Source organism: Polyodon spathula, chromosome 2 (assembly GCF_017654505.1).
Source record: "Polyodon spathula isolate WHYD16114869_AA chromosome 2, ASM1765450v1, whole genome shotgun sequence".
Classification (NCBI taxonomy): Eukaryota; Metazoa; Chordata; class Actinopteri; order Acipenseriformes; family Polyodontidae; genus Polyodon; species Polyodon spathula.
Window position 1 is genome coordinate 62,732,287 of NC_054535.1, and position 22,142 is coordinate 62,754,428.

Consider the following 22,142-nt stretch of genomic DNA (forward strand, 5'->3'; position numbering starts at 1 on the left):
TGATTCATCTGTATATAGAACATTGTTCCAGAACTCTTGAGGATGTTTTTTTGGCAAACTTGAGACGAGCATTCATGTTCTTCTTAGTGAGCAGTGGTTTTAGTCCTTGCTACTCCTGCCATGAATCCCATTTTTAACCAGTGTCGTTCTGATGGTGGAGTCATGAACGCTGACCTTAGCCGAGGCAAGAGAGGCCTGCAGATCCCTGGATTTTGTTCTAGGTTTCTTTGTGACTTCCTGGATGATTTTATGCCTTGCTCTTGGAGAGATTTTGTCAGGACCGCCACTCCTGGGAAGATTCAATACTGTCCCAAACTTTCTCCATTTGGACAATATGGCTGTGACTGTGGTTTGGTGGAGCCCCAGAGCCTTAGAAATTGCTTTGTAACCCTTCCCAGACTGATAAGCAACTTTTTTTTCCTGATGTCTTCAAGAATTTCTTTTGATCATGGCACAATGTGCCTCTAGACCAGGGTTTCTCAAACTCAGTCCTGGGGACCCCCTGTGGCTGCTATTTTTCATTCCAACCGAGCTCTTAATTACTTAACTAGACCCATAATTTAACAAATAATTTGCTTATTTAGTCATTTTTACTCCTTTTCAGCTCTTGTACAGTTGCATATTTCAAGTTAGCTGTATTTTTATAACTAACTTGAACTGCATCTGTTTAAGAGGGGAAAACAAGTAAGAAGGTCTAATTAAGGAAGTTATTAGTTCAGTTAAGGGTCTAGTTAAGTAATTGAGAGCTCGGTTGGAATGAAAACCAGCAGCCACAGGGGGTCCCCAGGACCGAGTTTGAGAAGCCCTGCTCCTAGAACCTGTGTGCTGACAACTTCACTGATGGTAAGGGCCAAAGTTAGTCCGATTTATATTGGGCAGGGCTGGCCCAAATCAGGCCTGATTGTTAACCAAATTCAATGTGAAAAATGTGCAAAAATGTAGAAAATCAGACAGGGGGCAAATACTTTTTCACGGCACTGTAATACCTTGTTTTGTCCAGCCTCTTTCAAAACTCCAGCTTCCAGAAAGCAGGCAATATGAGTAGCCATACATCACAAGGTCAGTGCCCTGGGTCACAGCCAAAGAGACATAGAAATGTAAAAAAATTGGACTGAACTGAAAAGAAAAACTAAAGAGAATACTGCTTAGAACCGGTTTGCGGCAACATGCACTGGAAGCGGAGAGTCTGGACAGGTGGAACTCAAAAAGAAATTGAGATCATCTCCCCAGAACAAGTAAGGTGTCATTGACACCACGAGACAGACAGATGATTCTCAACCAGGCAAGTTACAAACGACACAAACCACTTCATTACCTTTATAAAGTGTATTTCATGAATTATGTAACATACAATACAATTGTTTTTTTTTAACAAAAAGTGTTGTACAATCAAGAATAAAACTAATCGAAAGGAGTTTATAACCTACTTTTAAAGATGGCAAGACAACATCTTAAGGTAGAACTGTAAACTGATTTAAGAATTGCGTGTTTTATTTAACCACTCTTATTATTTGTACCAGTGTAATGAACTATAAAATAAGAAATGATAACATTTATTCACACTTAATATAACCCATTATTTACAAGTACTTTTCACTGCTCTCTATATAAAAACTTTAAATGCTGAATTTCTTGAGGCAGACTGACTCGTTCTGTTTGTTTGATGTCGAACAGGAATAGGTTTTAGCCATCTTGCAAAATAATTGTTAGTTTTTCAAACACAAAATTTCAAGTTATAAAGACAATCTTCTGTTTTTAAATTCATAACTTGTTCGTTTTCTGTAGCTGTTCAGATCCTACCCATATGACACCTGTATGCAAGTAATGCCTCCATGAGGTTAAAGCCTGGTTTCCAAACAAATTAATTATTGTTGTGTGACGGGGAGGACCTTGTCGCTGGTTCAGCTGCGCTGCAGCTGTGGTAAACAGGAAGGCTTGCCCAGAGCTGAGCTGATTGTGGAGGGGGGGTGGGGGGTTGCCCAACCAAGGCCGCTTGAAGAGTTGCTGTGAACATACCGGATAGGGGATTTAATCCCAAACTAAAGGTTAGTAGTGTAGTAGGTTCCTGGAGTGGGATGTTCCTTTTAGAGTGACTAGCGCTCACCATTTGTGGGCAAACTAATTTTTAGCTTTGTTTTGTTTTCTTTATTAAATCCGGTGCTAGGATTACCATTGTTGGTACCCTAGCTTTGGGGCCTGTGTTTTATTAAAACGTCCACTGCTATGTGTCTGACAGTTATTCAGTGACAACCCACTTGTGTAACATCGCACACTATGGTTATTGCCCTTTAGTAAATACTTTTTTTTTTTTTTTTTTTTATATATAAAGTTCATCTCATTTTTAAGAGTGGGGTGCCTTATTTAAATACATTGGCATGCATTTCCATACAAATCACATATTCATTCTGATTATCATAGTGTGGCACAATAAAATCTGGCAGTGCTATATTATGCTCACTATTTTGCGCGATAATGAATAAAACTACAATAGTAAATGTGGAAATCATGAACATGCACAATAATTGCAATTCCTGTGCACTATAATATTTAGTGCCCTTTTGTAAATGAGGCCCAAAGTCTGATACTATTCACCCTTTGTGTGCTATATTACATGAGGATAGACTTGTAACCTTACGTTGAATGCTTATTTGGGTAACCCTTTCACACAGCTTTTTGACAAGTTTATATTAATTTTACTGTTCACTAGCTGACCGGTAAAGTGATTCTCACACTCTGGTTGTTCACTGCAGACTTCAAACTGCTCCTGTGGTTGCTCCTTGTTGCTTTATATTTCTTGTAAACTGACACTGTGCTTTATATGTAGAGTGCCTGGGTTTGTTGCAGAATAGGAATCGTGGCCTTTTGTTCAGCTATGTGCAGTACAGCATAGCAAAGTGAGGAGAGGTATCCTGAGAAAAAAAAAACAAAAAAAAAACACCTAATTGTATGGGTATAGGTTGAATGAATGCCAGGATCTTACTGTGCCCTGCTCACTTAACCCTCAGAGCAGCCTTTTCTTGTTGTTTTTTTGTTGTTGCAACAAATATTTGCTCATACTCCCAAATTTAATATGATACCAATAGTCAATTAGCGTTATGTTTTTAAGCCAGTAGTGCCCACTATTGCACAGGTGTAACACCTGTCTCTGTCACGGGGCAGGCAGTGGAAATGGACACAATTAAGACACAAGAATTAGGCCTGTTGTATTTAATTTGTCAGTAATACGTTGAAACGTGTAAGAAGTAGATGCATGTATTAGATAGTATGTTCAGTACACTGATGAAACTTGGAAATTTTACCTTCCGTTTAAATAACAGACATGGTATCTCATGCCTTGAGCAAAGTTTACCAGAGCAAAAAATTCTGTAGTACTAGGAACTCTAGCCTGTTAATTACTTGGACAACCAGCTGTAATTCAAACTGGCACACAAGCAGGATTTAAAAACTCTACAGGAAACCGAGTTCATCAGCTGGCACTGTATTTACATATTGTACTTCTTAATGAACAGCTCCTTATACATTTATTACCAATTTGATACTTGATTATGCAGGAAACAGTTTAATGGTTGGAGCTAAAAGTCTAATGGTGAGGAGATGATGGGTTTGAATCCCACCTTGACCACTTACTCAGTGTGTGCTTGTTGGCAGGTCTTCTGATTATCTCATGCCTCCCAGCTTGAAATATTATGTGCAAGAAAGACCTTGTATCATATGTAGTGTTGCCTCCCAGAAGCCCAAGCCAAGGCAAATCATTTCTAATTAAAATAAATCATTTCTAAATAAATAAATAAGGATAGTGACTACCCAGAGTAAACTTTGGTTTTGAAAAACCCTCACTCGGTTGTAATGTACTCATTTTGTGCAATTAGTAGGTTTTCACCTCCCTATACTCCTTGAAGTATGGTTGTATGCATTTCAAATACCCGCATACAGCTAAAGTGAAAAAATAAATCTGTTTAATTGACAGCTCTTAGAAAGGGATTAAATAAGATTTTTAATGTAGTGGGCTTAAAAGTTGATTTGATCAGTTGACAGGCACTTGGCCTGTAGAAAAACAAAACAAAATCAGAAACACTACACAATCCAATAATGTAAAAGAGTGGGGAAAAAATAGATCTCCATGGCAACAAAGCCGCTTTCTCTATGGTCTCCTAAGAAGTGCCCTAGAAGCAGATGTCTGAATTGAGAGTTGTTTCTGACCCCTTTAACATAAACAAATAACTTCTAGGCAGGTGTTTGGAAATAATATGGAAATCCTATTAAGGGGCCCTGTTTTGCTGTCAGTCATGGAGACCAATGCCACAAAGGGGTTTTCAGAATTTAACTGTGCTTTTTCCCTAGAAATAACTCTCCTGTATCGTGTTCCCTGCAAGGGTTTCTTTTGAGGTCTGTTTTTTTTTTTTTTTTTTTTTTTCTTGCCGATCTTTCTTTCACGCTTTCTTTCTTAAGTCAACACTTCATGCAAACCAGCTTCCCCCTCTTTCCCTTCTACTGTGGAACCACCATACCAGTCTGGTTCTGTTTGATCCTGCGCATAAGGGCTTCTGACTGGAGTAAAAAGGGGCAGTGTGTGTCATCATGAGGTGTATACAGCTTGTTCCTTGTGTTAAGCACTGGTCTGTCTATGTAGTATGCCAAAAAGTTGACTTAGTAATTGAAATGATTTTTACAGCTAAATGTCAATTAACATTAGGTCAAAACAAATTACACATGGAATTATAAAATACTGAACATTACTGGTGCAGCATAAAAGTAACTGTGCTGCCATGCACTTTGTGTGTGTGTCTTTATATTTTGTTGTTTTGAGGCTTGGTTATTATCCTCAAATTACGAATGTAATCACAAAAAGCAGTGTGCCTTCTACCATCCAGAGATTTGTATTTGAAATGAATATAATTTGAGTAAGCCTGCTCCCGTTACACACTGCTAATTCCATTTAAGAACTGGTTTAGCACCCAATCTTCATAGCAACCAGATCAGAACGCTTAAGCCTTAAATTGCTGAAAGGTGATTTTTGCCTCAATTACTTTTAACAGTTCTAATCCAGCTTGAATCACCCAATATCTTATACCATAACCCTCAAATTCAGCTTGCAGTAAGACGCTTCAATATAGATTTTAAAATGAATCTATTTTACCAATGCTAACTGAACAGAGACCAGGCAAACACATTACAACTCCACCTCCCTCCACACCACCACTGCGATCACTTTATTCTCTCTCTATTTTCTCTCATATTTTTGTTGTCATACTGATTTGCTCTTTGTTCTGAGGAATTGCATAGCAGTGCTCCTTGATAAAGCTCCGGCTAAATGCAGAACAAGGCTTCTGAAAGCCTCCCTTTTATCAAGCAGCATTTCTCGGACTATAGTCCCTGAGCTGCACTTCATAAAGCCAATAAAACTCACACTGGTGGTCTCCGGTTGCCCTAGCAACGGACCACAGGGCGATGGCGTATGTGAAATACATGAACATCTGTGAATTAATCTTTTTAGTTTATTCTCTTTTTTTTTCACTGCACTGATTTGGGCCACTCTGGCTTCTGTCTGACATTGTGTGAGGAGGGATAAGCTGGAGAGTTCCCCTGGGCCCTGTCCTAAGTAGTTGGCGGAATGGAAAAGTGAAGTGAGATTTATCCAGGCAGCGATTTCAGTGGTTGAGGGATTTAGCCTGACAGCACTCTCGGTGGGATGTTATTAGCTTACTTTTGTCTGCAGTGGGGAAATGAACAGAACATTTTCAAGTATATATAGGCATCAGTGGAGGTTTTATTGGTCTGTCCAACAAAAAAAGAAGGAAAAATAGCATGGATAAATTTATAAATAATTGTTTTTTTCTCCTGTCCATCCTTTCTTCTTGCATCCAGCGGTTTAGGCTGTTTTGAAAAACTGCATCTTTCTGTGGATCCACCTTTTTTTTCTTGTCTTTTTATGTTTGTTGCTGTTTTTTATTGTATTTGTTGATAAGCTCTGAGGTGTGCTGAAGGCTCTACGTAGCAGTCCCCAAAGATGGCTCCTGACAGCTGTTATGCAGTTCTGCAGCTGTAAACATCTGTTGTGTGAGTTACTTGGGTTGCAGCCGTTTCTAGATGGAGGAAATAATTAAATAGATAATAAATAAAAACCTTTTTTTTTTAAATACAAATTATCCTCTTCAGTAATTTGTACAACCTGTGTCCATTTTTTTTTTTTAATTTATGCACTTGTGTGTTCCTAAAGGTGTGTGTGTGTGTGTGTGTGTGTGTGTGTGTGTGTATGTATGTAGAGAGAGAGAGAAATCAGGAGGGGGCTGTGTCCCAAAGAAGCAATTTCATAGGAGGAGGAGGAGGAGTAGGAGGATGAATGAGGTAGTTTGGCACAGTGCTCCATGACAGTTGCCCTGACAGTGCAGGGCAGATTGGGATACATTAAAGTAGAACGGGCAGGACAAGCAAAGTTTCAGTCTGCATCAAGCGATACCATAGTCATATTTAGGAAGTAGTTGCAAAATGCAAGCTAGTTGCATTAGATACTGAAACACTTGCCGTTTTGACAGAGAAAGGGTAAGTTATCAGTGAGAAACCTTCGGCCATGCATTAACCCTTTAATCTATTTTTGTTGCATTACACAATTTTGAAACAATATTCAAACACAAGTATCTCAACAATTTTATAATTTACTTTAAATATAAACAACACATTTATTGTGGCTCTGCCTCTGATTTTGAATCATCCTCTGATCCTACGCAGCCCTGTTGGTTGTTATCAAAGATATAGACTGCATGGTTAACTGGTGGCCTGCATAAAATTGCTTTATACTACTGCAGAAAACACTGGCATCTGCACTGCCTTCAGTTGTAACCATCATTAGGCGTAACAATTGTTCCATTCTTGGGAATACCAAATTCCGTTTTTCAAAAATGGCCAATTCCATTTTTCCCACTTTTTATCAACATATTAATAATTAAATATGGCATTTGAACATACATATAATGTTGGCAGTTAAAATAAGTACATTTAATAAACATTACCACATTCTTCTTTTTGTGTGTTTTCTAAAGTTCTGTTTAGCTTATTGCTGGCATTTACAAAAACAATAAAAATATGAAACAGTTCAGTCACAGTCCAGCAGTGTCATGTGAGAGTAATCCTATGTACAGTACAGCAATGTCATGTGAGTAATCCTATGTACAGTACAGCAATGTCATGTGAGAGTAATCCTATGTACAGTACAGCAATGTCATGTGAGTAATCCTATGTACAGTACAGCAATGTCATGTGAGAGTAATCCTATATACAGTACAGCAGTGTCATGTGAGAGTAATCCTATGTACAGTACAGCAATGTCATGTGAGAGTAATCCTATGTACAATACAGCAATGTCATGTGAGAGTAATCCTATGTACAGTACAGCAATCTCATGTGAGAGTTATCCTATGTACAATACTCCACAAATTAAGTTTAGCATTTTACTGGCATTACTGTTTTTTTTTTTTAATCGGTCAACACCCACAGACATGCTTAATCGAGTAGTCTTTAATCGATTTAAAACCCCAAATGTTTTACTATTTACACATATAGTGTGCACTACAGCCTGTTGCTTGTTAGTTCCCAAATATGAGGACTGAGAATTAAAGGGTACATCAGCACTACATGAGAAATGAAACATAAACTATCCCACCTTGCTGTTTCGAATGTATTTGGTCATTGTATAATAATCCATATGCGTCCAAACGTTTGCATAATACCACGCTGCCAATGTCCAAAATCATTCTTCTGGAGCATCTCTTCTGAGCCAAAAAACTTGACCATGTGCAATGAAGCATTGTGTAAGCTATATTACCTTTGTGTGGACAAAACATGGTCTGTCTAATTTTCCATAAGTCTGGAACTTGTACCTGTTTTCTTTTTGTGTAATAGACATCTTTCACACTGTACATGTTTCTTTTGCATGTTGTATTTTGATGTATTGTTATGATTAACATTGCATTCAATAATGTAAGTGGTTGCGGGGAGCTGTTCTCATTTCAAACTAATGAAGGGACCTACCCACAATTATAGCAGCACTGTGTTATTTCAATATACGTCCCCAAAGTCTTAGATATAGCTCCAGCTGATTCGGAATGTTTGCAGAATGGACACGTATCAAATAAACTAGCTAATGAGATTCGGAAACGAAGTGTTTCCCGCTGTTGATTCCTATGGATTATGTCACTCTAATGTAAAAAGCATAAGACTCAAACATATCACAATAGACTCCAGGTGATTTTTCATTGGACTACAAGATACTTTTGTGGTGACATGACAGATGTGAAAACTGCTATTGAGAAAACTATGATCAAGACTGGTACATATTCGTCAACATGATGTTCAAATTGAGTTTCTGACGGTATTTCAACATATATGCCAATAAATCATACATCCCAGGCATGTCTGGTTTTTTCTAAACAGACTCCAGTACATTAGCTATCATCTCTGTCTTTATAATTGTATTGATTTTTGTCATAAAGCTCTGGGTATTTTCACGGCAAGTATTGTTTTTTCCTCCATCGTTTTGGATACGGCTTCACCTTGGTGGACCACGTGCATTGAAGCTGTCCTCAGATTGCTTGTTTACCTAGTTGTCCACAACAAAAATCCACAAAAAACAAGATTCAATACTAATTATTTTGTGCTGCCCTGTTGTGGGAAAGATACTTAAAAGTATACGTTCTATTAATTTTGCCGCATTGCTGCACATTTTTGCTTGTCGCATTGTGTCTGGTGTGTAGCGGCCATTTCAAATGCATGTAATGCACTTTAATAATGAAGTGCCAAGTTCAGCCAGTCAGCAGTGTTTCATCATTCATTTTCAGATTTTATTCTATTTTAGGAGCTTGTTCATTTCTTGAATCTACTTCAAATATACAGCAAAACCTTATTTAAATATATTGTATGTAATTCCTTTCCCAGTGTTGTACTGCCTGCTGGAAAAAGACTGGAAGAAACTCCAAACTGAACCAAGGCTACTGCCAGCCAGTCTAGGACTAGTGGTGTTAGAGTGTAGAGGTTATACACAAAAACACAGGGAATTGTCACCCTGCTAACTATTTTTACAGTTCTTTCTTAATCCATTGTATTTTCTTCCCACTAGTGCAGAGGCATTCACCACCACCACCACCTCCCCCCCCCCCCCAACCTGTCGTCTCTATCTTTTATATTGGTGATAGGCCTACATTAACCTCTAGCAGCCATCCAGCGCACCCTTGTAAATAGGAACATTTAGGAATAGCAGCCAGTGTATGGTTCACAGACCGTCACCCAAAACCAACACACACTCTCTCTGTGCTTGATTTATCCTGCAAATGTGTTGAAACAATAGCATTTCCTGCTCCAGAGGGTTTACAGTGACAGTATTGACCCACACAGCTATTGGGTTTCACTCCCTTTGTTGACTATGCTGTCAGTGAAAAGAGTCTGAACATGGATTGAGCAGCTGGGTGGATAATTGTGGGGGATTTAGCTTTGGTGCTATTAGACCCACTGTTTGTACTGCATGTTTGCTCTCCCTTTTGTCATGTTGTTGACAAAGACATTAGATACAAATGGGAACAAACAAAAGATAAAGAGATAACAGGAGTGCTTGAAAATAATAGTGATTTCTATTGAGGGGAAAGGAGGACACACAAATAGGTAATTGTGGAGCCCTATCTTGTTTGAAATGTAGGATAAGTACTCCTCCATAACCAGTTTCTGTGTTTGACTGGCTTTAGAAGAAGACGACAGTAGTAGAGAACAGTGAGACAATACCAGCAGCACGTGTTTTAAGTGTGCATGTTGCATTTCGATCCTTTGGTACAGCAATAAAGGCATGGGGAAGGGGGATATTGTGTAAACGAGATGTGATTAAGCAGTAGTATACGTATTTATTGTATGTTTTTTGTACTACCAAAGCAGTACCAACATATACTTGAGTGTGAAGTGTTGTGTTCCTGCTAAGTTGGTGTAATGCAATGTGATCCTCCTGGTATATAAATCACATTTGTGGAGGTATTCGGTTGTAACAGGGCATTTGTTTTTTGAACATTCTCCTCAAAAAGGTAACTGAAAACCTAAGTCTGCTCTATCATTTATTTTATTTTTTTGTAATTATGAAAAAAATGCCTTACACAATAAAGTACAATTCAATAACTTCTTGTATTTCTGAAAGCCAGACTGTACAATCAGCTGTCCTGAAAGAGGTATACCATAATAGGTATAGATAATATTTAGCAGTTACATGTTCATACAATGACTAGTGAAATAAGGACAACATTACAAAATCTTTCAAAATCTTTTACCGCCCTCCCTCCCTTGAAACTGCAGCAGTGAGGTGTGTTTTTTTTGTTTGTTTGTTTGTTTGTTTTTTTAGAAAATAATGCCTGTTTAGTGCTTCTGACAGACATGTGCTGTCTTTGTGTAGTGATTAGAACTCATAATTGCAGTGTGATTTGTTTAGGCTATGAAAATGTATCAATTTGGTTGCAACCCATAAATTTCATTAATCAGGGTTACGCAATATCGTCATGATGGATTTAGTCCTGGTGTACCATGGATGCTATTAATGACAGTGTTGAACTCCTACAATTTTAAAGAGAGAATTAAGAATTGTATAAATTAATACTCTACCCCCCCCCCCCCCTTTCCTTCTGAAAATATGTGAAATCCACATTTGTTTCTGGTAATGGCTACTGGTGAGTTTTCTACACTGGCCATCAAACATTTCTGTGATTGGGTTGTATGGCTATGGTTGGGCTTGTGTCCTCACGCCTGATGCACAATCCAGGTTGTACCAGAAAGCAGCCTTTTATGGCAGTAGTCCTTGGCTATTAAGAATAAATGAGATTCCTGTTCTTCCCCTGGGGTGTTTTGGCTGAGTGAAGCCTAGTAATTGTTTTCAATCGCTGTCTGCAAAAGAGAGGCAGGTCACAGATACTGCAAGAAAAATATTCCCATGGTGTTTGTGACCTACATTTTGAAAGAAAAAATGGCAGCTATGTGATTGGAACACAGTGTGTGTGCGGAGTGTTTTCGCTGTGTGGCTTTATTGTCTTAGGAGCTATTTCCCCAGGGGTTGTCTGTCTCCTAGAGCTAAGCATTTTGTAGCCCGTAGCTACCTGAGTAATACCTGGACTGCTTCTGCAGTTTGATTTCTTTTTACCATCATTCTATCACTGGGTTGTATTTGAACTGTAGCCTGGTTTCATTGCTTTACTGTTAAGTTGATAAATTAGCTTTTGAAGTTGAATCTCTGGAGGATGTTCCAAATTCAAGTCTGTCAGAAATTGGTGAAATTAAATATACACAGGTAAATTGTACTGTCTAAAGTTGTCTGCTTTTGGATTAATGGACCAGAAGTACTGGCTATAACAAACCTTTACAGCTTATGCTTCACATTTTGTATTGTTGATGAGAAAAAGCACACAAATGAGAGCTGCTTTCAGCAATCGTTATTGTTGAAATAATCATAAATATGGCTTCTTTTATTTAACGTTTTTCAGAAAGCAGTCAATAATTCCCTTTGTTGTACATCATAAAACTGAATTGAAACCGAAACATGGCTGGCCAGAACATGTTGCTATGTTTAGAGTTGAACTGGGAGCTACCAAGCTACTGTGTTACTCTACATGAGTTCTGAATTCAGCACAGATTGAGAAAGAAGGTAGAAAGGCTATTTTAAGCATAAAGAAAGCATTATCTCCCTGAATTTGTTATAAGCCTAAACTTTAGTTTCTAGCGGACAGGGCAGTATTCAGCATTTTTGTTAAATATTTCTCTGAGTGTATTGTTTCTGCATTCTACAAGGAATTGTTTCTATAACAAAAGTGATTTTTATATATAAATACAGTGCCTATAGAAAGTCTACACCCCTTTCAAAATGTTCATCTTTTGTTGCCTTTATAGCCAGGAATTTTTTTATTTTTTTCATTTATCTACACATCCTACCCCACAATTTCCAAGTGAAAAAATATTCTAGAAATTTGTAGAAAATTAATTAAAAATAAAAACTGAAATAGCTTGGTTGGATAAGTGTCCAACCCCCCCTCAAACTTGTAATAGCAATCCTAAATTAGCTCAGGTGCATGTAACCAATCACCTTCAAAATCTGGCCTGTATGGTAGTGTGGCAAGAAGGAAGCCATTACCAATTGTCCCAGTGAAGTGTGCAAAAAAACACTCAGGAGATTCTTTAGCTATGTTGCAAAGTGTTATGTTTGGTGCAAACCCAACAAAGCGCATGAACACCATCCCTACTGTGAAGCATGGTGGTGGCAGCATCATGTTATGGGGATGTTTCTCATCAGCAGGGACTGGGGCACTTGTCAGGATAGAAAGGAAAATGAATGGATTACAAAGAAGTCCAGCTGAAGTTCATCTTCAGCATGACAACGACCCAAAGCACACAGCCAAAGCTACACTGGAGTGGCTAAGGAACAAAAAGGTAAATGTCCTTGAGTGGCCCAGTCAGAGCCCTAAATCCAATCAAAAATTTGTGGCATGTCTTGAAGATTGCTGTCCATCAACACTCCCCAAGGAACTTGACAGAGCTTGAACAGTTTTGTAAAGAAGAATGGTCAAATATTGCCAAATCTAGGTGTGCAAAGTTGGTAGAGACCTATCCCAACAGACTCACAGCTGTAATTGCTGCCAAAGGTGCTTCCACCAAGTATTAACTCAGGGGGGATGGAGACTTATCCAATTATGATCTTTCAGTTCAAACATAAAAGTCCTTGAGGAACACCTGCTGCAAGAAAAGCTGAAAATGGGACCGAGTTCATCTTCAGCAGGACACGGACCCAAAGCACACAGCCAAGGTACACTGGCGGGTAAGGAACAAATCGGTAAAAGTCTTCGAGTGGGCCCAGTCAAGCCCCGACTAAATTATCAAAAATTTGTGGAATGTCTTAAGATGCTGGCCATCGCACCCCCAAGGAACTGACAGAGCTTGACAGTTTGTAAAGAAGAATTGGTCAATATGGCCAATCTAGGGGCCCAGTTGGTAGAGACCATCCCACAGACTCAAAGCTATAAGTGGCCAAAAGGGCTTCACCGGAGTATGCATCAGGGGGATGGCGACTTATAAATATATAATTTTTTTTCTCAATAAAACTTTTGTCCCCTTAACAGTGTGGGCTATGGTGTGTAGATAAGTGAAAAAATCCTAATTTAAATGCATTAAACACTGTGGCACTGACACAACAAAATGTGAAAAAAGTTCAAGGGGATGTAGAATTTCTATAGGCACTGTATGTCTTCTGCTATAGTCTTAATCATAAGATGAAAACTAGAAAAAAATACTTCCAATATCAGGAGTTGCCTTATCATTCAGAAGCAAATTTGGAAAAACAAGGAAAGAAAGCAGAGCAGAAGTTAATGAAAGATTCAATGTTGACAGCAAACCAGTGTACACTCCTCCACAAAACCTTTTGATAAAGTACAGCTTTGGAGTGCAAATGAGTCCATGTCTAAAGCAATAGACATCATTTTAAATCTTCCTACTTGTTGATTTCTGCATCCTTTTTTGTTCACCATTTCATATTTCTCAAGTACACTGTCTACTAGTTTTCAGTAAAATATATAGTTTTATTAGTATTGGTAACAATTTCAACAATCTGTTAGTAGGTTTTCTGTTATCAGTATCTATATCGGTTTCAGCAAAATCAATATTGGTCAACGTCTAATGTATTTGCCAGGCCCTTCAAACGTCTTTAGTTCTTTACTGTCATGATCTTCCTCTCTAAAGATGTATTTGAACTTGCCATTTCACTCCTGTACGCTGTTAGTTACTTGTTTGTTTAAAAAGCATGGCAAAATCCAACTGTATTGTAAACTAAAACATTTTAGTTAACATTTTAAACAAGGGAAGGTATAGTATGGCATACTGACACTGCTGAAGGTTGTAAACGAGAAACAAATAATGAGAGTCATTTAAGTATTTGCCATTTGGAATATGTATTGAATTATTTTGCTTTGGCAGATATCCAATATAGCAGTAGTCAAGCAGCACCTTAGTCTGTCATTTATGCAATTCAATTAATCTAGATTCATGTAAGGAAAGACTTACATGAGGGTTTAATGTATGGACTTATTACTTTGTGGAAAGTTAATAGGTACATATATTGTGAGTGATCTGAATGCACTACTTTTTGGTTTAGCTTGACAGAACAGCAGCACATACATTTGCTGAAAAATAGCTGCTTTTTTTTTGCTTCACAATGTTTGTTAAATTTGGCCTAATTGTATTGTTTTACATGTGGTTGTCCGATTCCCTACTGTGGGCATATAAAAAAGCCACTTTTTTAAAATGACAAAACATCTATAATACTGTTTCAAAACACAAACCGTTGTGATGTTAGTTGGAGTTTTTGTATGAATGTCGACCAATGTGGTAAAAAGGACACGTCTTTACTGTTTTACCTTCAACTGCACAATAATTGGAGTGAAGTGAACATGATCATGAAGTTCAGGAGTAGGTAAATTGATTTTAAACCCTTTAGGTAACCTAAGCTAGGGGTTGTGAATGGTTACAGTTTATTTTTTGGAGGGGGGGGCGGGGGGGGGGGAGGGGCTTTGGCTCAAGTCATAGGATTAGGACCTAGTACTGTTTAACTGCGAGACCAAGTAGAGTTCATATAGCAAAATGTCAATGTTTTTGTAGGAAATGAAAAAAGGTGGTATAGAAATCAAAGCAATAGAGAAGTTGAATGATTTGTCTGTTGTTAAGCTTCCCTAGACAAAGGGGAGAGTCCTCAGTAGACACAGTAAGATCATTGCCTAAAGGTACATTTTATATCCACATGCTCTCGTGAACCAGTACTAATGTGTTCACATTTTAAACACCACTGTCATATTGAGCTTTTTGTTGTAGTCTATAACATGAGGATTTGTTACAATTTGGTGCCAGTTCATTTCAATATGTATTTTAAGGTTATTTGGAGTGTTTTATAACATATGTTGTAAACTCCTCCTTTTTTTTTATCTAGAAATGTTATAATGTAGTGCTTTTGAGGGATATTGAAAAAATCTGCATACAAAAGAAACCGTCTGAAAAATATCAGGTTTCTTGGAGCAAAGCCTGATTACAGACATTTTCCTTTTCAGAGCTTGTCTGTGTCACCATCGGCTAGTTTCAGAGCAGCAGAGAAACACAGGAACTCTACAGATTACTCCTTGGACAGCAAGAAACAGAAGACTGATGACAAAGATTTGGCAACCCGCTATGTAAGTGTCATTGTAAATTCATTTTATTTTTTAGGGGTTGATGAAAACCAGACTCTATGATTGATGTGTCAGGTGTTGGTTTTTTTGAGAGTGATATATATATTTGTTTGTGTTTGTCGATACTTGATAGACTGATTTGACCCATTTTGTCTCTCAGGATAGTGATGGAGAGAAGAGTGATGATAACTTGGTGGTTGATGTTTCTAATGAGGTAGGTGCCCAGTCATCGTTAGATCAGAACTCTGTACTTTACCCTTTTTCTAAAGCTTTCGCAGAATAATTAGTAAACACAGTTACACATAAGGTTCGCCATGAAAAGGTTGTCTTGAGCTGATGAAATAGCACTGTATAACAATTGGAAAAACATTCAATTTCTTGATATTTTCAGGACCCAGTTTCTCCTCGAGGAAGCCCAGCACATTCCCCAAGAGAGAATGGCCTGGATAAGCCACGCTTGATCAAGAAGGATGCTCCAATCAGCCCAGCCTCTCTCGCTTCCTCCAGCAGCACCCCATCGTCAAAGTCAAAAGAGCTTAACCTTGTGAGTATAGGCACAGATAGCTCTTACTATCTTAAAATCATGTAGCATTGAGTCCATAACAATTCAAAAACCTGGGATTCAGTCCATTCCATCCGTCTATCTTGAAGGCTTTTAATTCTAAGGGCTATTTTTATAAAACTTTAAGGGCTGTTTTTAAGAAATGCTTTGTTGTAGATTTTCAAATATAGTAATATCAATTTTTGATTCATTAAATTTGTAGTTCATGGGATCTTTTTCAGCACTGTTGAGTATTTAATGGTAAACTGTAAAATTGTCAAATAAACCTTGGTAAATCCACAGTAGTTTAATTGTATTTATATGGATAAAGCATTGTTGAATAAATTGAGAAATTAAGTGACATAATCAACTCTGCTGATTCAGTATTTAATTAATCTGCAATTCCACCCAAGAAGACTTGGAATAGAATAGATTATTTCACTAATACAACACTTTTCATATATTACTCCTTACATGGCTACTAACCAATCCTTTATTTGTGATTAATTTAAGATTTTTGTGTTTTGTATTCAATAGTTAAATTTATTTGAACTTTAAAAAAGTGGTTTTAATACAGATGCAGTACACAAAATCTATGCATGAGAGTCTAACTATTATATTGCAAGATAAGTAAGTTTGACCTTTTTCTGGGGGGCTACCTTAGAAGAATTCCTTCAATGTGTGTTGGTATATATGTGCCCAATATTAATTCAATTGAAGCATAAGGAGGCAATATTAAACTTGACACAAACTTGGCATTGCTCATTTCTTATCTGCTGTATTCCCAGAATGAGAAATCTACTACTCCAGTGTCAAAATCCAGCACCCCAACTCCACGCTCAGATGCTCCAACTCCGGGCAGCAACTCCACTCCAGGACTGCGGGCTGTACCTGGCAAGCTACCAGGAGCTGACCCATTAGGTAAGAAAAACAGCTCAGGGGTTGCTAAAGCTATTGGCAGCATGCTTTCCCTGTCTAGTGTTATGTAAACCAGCTTCCCTGGTGAACCTGTTGTACATTAGATGAATTCAGTGAAATTTAATTAAAACAAGAAACTGCTGGGTATTGTATGTCTGCTCTCTGGCTTTGCAAGCTTGAATAATAGAGCCGCTTAGCTGTGCAAATGAACTGCCTGTTGGCAGCAGTGAGGTGTCTGCTGTGTTTTCTAGTCGGCATTAGGAAAGGGTTGTCCAAAATAAAAGGCCCTTTTTTGCTAAATAGGAGTGAAAAGTCTGGCTCCTCAATTATTATGCATATTCGTAAGCCTACAGCAGTAATGTGTCTTGTTATAAACTGTACAGCCTGTTCAGTAACACTGGAAAACTGTTTGCTGCCCCCTCTTGTAGAAAGCAATTGCTGGATTTTGGTTTTGCCCTGGGACAGTATGTAGCAATAGGAAGACTAATTGTAAGTGCAGTCATTGTTCAGCGTGGAATAGGGGTTGGAGAAGCTCCTGTCCTTTTTTTATATTTATTTAACAACAATTGGAAATGTACACGCTCCATATGTTGCCCCTTAGGTTCTGAACAAAGTCATGTTTTGCAAGTTGTTTTGTGTGCGTTGTTCAGTTTTGATTACTTAAGACTGTGATGATGGCATAAACTGATATAACATAAATCAGAATAAATCCGCTCAGTTGTCCCCCCCAAAACTGATCTGGAGAGCTGAGTCATCTGTTGTGTCTCTGGTGAGAATGAACCAGTCATCTCCTAAATGCTTACTTTGAGCATACAGTTAACTAGCAATAGTGAAAGTCCCTAGATGGTTGAAGGACATCAAACTTTCACTCCTAATCCTTTTAATTACATTTGGTGGACCATTGCCAGAGACGACTGTTGAAAACATCCCAGAAAACATTTTATTTATGTATTTATTTATTTGATGTGTGTTATATATATATATATATATATATATATATATATATATATATATATATATATATATATATATATATATATATATATATATATATATATATATATATATAGTTTTGTGCAAAAACCATTTGACCGTATAACCATAGATACATTTGCTAGGGTTCTACTACTTAAAATGTCATTAATTACTTAAGCAAAATGAGATTCTTAATTGAAAAGTAAATAAACCTGCTAATTGCACAAGGGATTTGGTGCCTTTACTTCATCTGATAATGAGTAGGTGCTTTAGTGTGGAGTTATCTTCTCAGACAGTTGTTTTTGGAGGGGATCGCAGCAAATCTTTGTTTTCCATAATGAACAGGCAATAGGGTCAGTTTCCTTACAGCTAAGATTAGGCAATGAAGCCAGTGTTTTTTTTTTTTTTTTTTTTTTTTTTAATTATTTAAATGTTGGACTCCTTCCAGCTCCTGGTTTGCGGACCCCAATGGCAGTGCCATGCCCTTACCCGGCTCCTTTTGGCATTGTTCCTCATGCTGGCATGAATGGCGACCTGACCAGCCCAGGGACAGCCTATGCAGGCCTGCACAGCATTTCTCCACAAATGAGTGCTGCCGCTGCGGCCGCTGCTGCAGCTGCTGCCTACAGTCGATCACAGGTGGTACGTACCCAAGAAACATGGCCTTGCTGGATCAGTTAAAATAAATAACAACCATGCCTTTTTAAAATTATTTTTCACTCTCACTACAAAAGTTCTTTAACTGAGTCAACGTGAAAATAAAGTCTGAAATTTTAAATTTATAAAGGTCTTGTGAGAATGTAATACTAATGAGGAGAAAGTGTGTTTTAAAGCCTTGGTTATTGGTTGAAATCCAGTTGTAATTGGTTTTCAGCTTGCAGGCTGTGAAAACACCTGCCCAACTGGAGTTCTGCTACTTCTGAGGGAGTTAGTTACCTTTTTGGCAGTTTTGCTGTACCCATTGCTGTATTTTAAATATGCAGGTGTAGACATACAGTGGACTTTTCCACATTTTGTTGGTTACAACATGGAATCAAAATTGATTTGGGAGTTTTTGCCACTGATCAACACAAAAAACTCCATAATGTCAAAGTAAATAATAAAATCTACGAATTGTTCTAAATTAATTACAGATATAAAACTTATGGATTGCATAAGTATTCACCGCCTTTGTTATGACACACCTAAATAAGCTCTGGTGCAACCAGTTGTCTTTAGAAGTCACATAATTAGTTGAGTAGTATCCACCTGTGTGCAATTAAGGTGTTTCACATGATTTCAGGTTAAATACACCTGTCTCTGGGAGGTCCCACAGTTGGTTAGTACATTTCCTAACAAAAACTACATCATGATGATGAAGGAACATTCAAAGCAAATCCGGAATAAGGTTCTTCAAAAGCACCACTCAGGGGTCGGACATAAGAACATTTCCAAGGCATTGAATATCCCCCGGAGCACAGTAAAGTCCATTATTAAGAAATGGAGAGAATATGGTACAACTGTGAATCTGTCTAGAACAGGCCGTCCTCAAAAACTTAGTATCCAGGCAAGAAGGGCACTAGTCAGTGAGGCCACCAAAGAAGCCTATGGCAACTCTAAAGGAGTTAGTCTTCCATGGCTGAGCTGGGAGACACTGTGCATACGACAACAATAGCCAGGGTGCTTCACAAAACTGGCCTTTTTGGGAGAGTGGCAAAAAGAAAGCCATTGTTGAAAAAAAAACTCACATCAAATCTTGGTTAGAGTTTGCCAGAAGGCATGTGGGAGACTACGAGACCAAGTGGAAGAAGATTCTATGGTCTGATGAGACGAAAATAGAGCTTTTTGGCCTCAACACTAAGTGCTATGTTTGGCGCAAGCCTAACACCTACACAGAGCTTGAGCTATTTTGCAAAGAAGAATGGGTAAAAATTGCAGTGTCCAGATGTGCAAAGCTGGTAGAGACTTATCCAGATAGACTCATGGCTGTAATTGCTGCCAAAGGTGCCTCTACCAAATATTGACTCAAGGGGGTGAATACTTAAAATAAATTATTTTCTGTTTTGTATTTTGTAATTAATTTAGAACAATTTGTAGATTTTATTTTTCACTGTGACATTATGGATTTTTTTGTGTTGATCAGTGGCAAAAACTCCTAATTAAATCTATTTTGACTCCACGTTTGATTCCAAAAGTCCAAGGGGGGTGAATATTTTTGAGAGCCACTATATATGCAGCTACAAACATTTATTTTATTTCATTACATAGAGTATGCTGGAATCAAGCTCACTGGTCCTAACTTCATATCATAGCATTATAGAGAGAACCCAAGTAACTGGTTGTCTCATGAGTGGAGATTAGTATGTAGTAAGTAAGCATGCCCCAATATGCACAACAAATGTTATGTGATTTACAATAAAGGGCTCTGGCAATATAAGTTTATCAAATAAAAGTAGTAATATTTATTTGTTTTGGAAACTGCAGGTTAGCTTTGATCCACACCACCACATGAGAGTTCCTGGGATCCCTCCGAACCTGTCTGGCATTCCTGGAGGAAAACCGTATGTTTTATACTTCCCTTATTATTATTATGATGATGATCATGTAGTATTGTTGTTAATACTTTTAATGTTTCTTGGTAGATTTTGAGTGATTTCCATAATGTGATTCAACCTAACTCTGTCTTTATAACTGTTGTAAGAAGTTTGGGTCAACTAAAAAATATCAGTTTTTGTATCTGTGATGACTGTCTTGTAGTTCTAATTTGAGGTATGATTGAAGATTTGCAGTGTCGAACCACTGAACAAGCTGTGGTCTCCAGCAAGGTCTGCTGATTTGAGCCAGGCTCTGTGGCTGTTATGTGATGTGGACATGGTATAAACGATGCCTTAGTTATTAAAACCAATAGGAATGGCAAATGCTATTTGTCAGATTTAAAAGTAACCCTGTGATAGATAGCTAGATAGATTAAAATAAAAAATTGGGGCTGTCAAACGATTAAAAAAAAAAAAATTAATCTTGCGATTAAATAAATAAATCAATTTAAATTTGTAATTTTTTCTGTTGAAACTGGTGGGCTTAATTTGTTGTTGTATTGAGATGCTAGTGTATTGTAAGAAGTCAAGGCGTGTTCTGCATACAGCCGACTAGATGTGCTTGTGTGTGATACTGGAACTCACTTTGACAGTAAACAAGTAAGCATCTTTATGTCCAGTGAGCCATGTGAACATAAAAAAAAAAAAAAATAATAAAGATCACATACATTTTTTTGTGCTTTGCTCCATTTACGCAGTTCAGTGACTAACTTTCTATTTAAACAATAACTGCACCCAGACACTTAGTCCAATATTGCCACGGCTGGGATTGAAGTATGGTGTGCCGAAAGGCTTAAGAAACAGCAATGTGATTTAACACACATTAAAATAATTAATCTGTTTTGTGTTTTGAATTGAAAGCGATGGTCTGTAGGAGTTGAATGGGTCAAAGTTCAAGTATATTATCACTTTTTGATGTCACTACTGTGGTATTATGCCTTTTTTTCTAATGGCTCAGAAATATAATGAATCATCATTGTAAATCTCCCTTCCGACCTGTGAGGGCGCTAATCAGCAAAAGTAGAGTACTTTGGATGGGCTGGCCTGACAGTTCTTTCCCAGGGTTGGGAAGTCAGTCAGTCTGGAAGGTGGTGAGACTCCGTTGCAAGAACGTATTGATCCGGAAGGGAAACGACGTAGCAGCTGCAGATTGTAGAAACAGCTGTACTCGTTTACCAAGGGGTCATGCCTGACAGCATAAAAGGGGCCAGATAATCGCAATCTACTTCTTTGCTTGGTTTTTGCATTAAGACTAGAAGGACTGTGAGAGACCCAGAGAAACCTGTGTAGAAAAAATATTCATGAGTGTTTTGCTTGTTTGTGCTTGTTAGTAATTGCCTGCGTTTTGTAACCCACCAGACGACTAACACATACCCGGAGCTGTCTCCTTGAGCCAGCACAAAGCCGGATCAACACTTCACCACAGTCACTATAAATAATTATCACCCACCACGAGCACTACTGCTCACACCCGGACTAGTGACAGTGGCTAGTGTTACTGTGGGGTGGATAACATATGTTTATTATTTGGGCTGCAATCCCTGTCTCTTTTATTGATGTGTATAGCCGGAGCCTTTTGTTTGGTCGCCAGACCGGGAATTAGAAAATTATTTTCCAAACCCGATTACACTTGTCTGTCTGTGATTATTCCGCAGCCACTTTGCCACAAGCCTTCATCCATATATATAATTCAAAACAGGACTCTGCAGAATCCTATATAGTGAATCATGCACGGGGGAAGGCAGCAGGGTTCACGCCCACCCTCTGCCTGTGTGTGGATTGCCTTGCCCTGTGTGATGCGTCTGCCTGCATTAACCGAGATTGCCACATTGGTGTCAGAATTGGATATGTATTAGTGGGGTGAACATGAAATTCTTCATATTCCATATATTGTAGCGCCGGTAAGAATCCAAGCGTTCCAAA

General features: G+C 38.1%; 1 protein-coding gene across 2 annotated transcripts in view; it reads left to right on the top strand.

Moving 5' to 3' along the window:
• LOC121299012 (transducin-like enhancer protein 4) overlaps positions 1–22,142 on the top strand; it is a 99,491-nt gene that overhangs the window by 61,750 nt on the left and 15,599 nt on the right. For both annotated transcript variants that reach the window (XM_041226444.1, XM_041226454.1), the window contains exons 9-14: positions 15,096–15,215; positions 15,373–15,426; positions 15,604–15,756; positions 16,542–16,674; positions 18,095–18,288; positions 20,110–20,186. In XM_041226444.1, the coding sequence (XP_041082378.1) occupies positions 15,096–15,215; positions 15,373–15,426; positions 15,604–15,756; positions 16,542–16,674; positions 18,095–18,288; positions 20,110–20,186 (731 nt within the window). The remainder of the gene's footprint in view (positions 1–15,095; positions 15,216–15,372; positions 15,427–15,603; positions 15,757–16,541; positions 16,675–18,094; positions 18,289–20,109; positions 20,187–22,142) is intronic.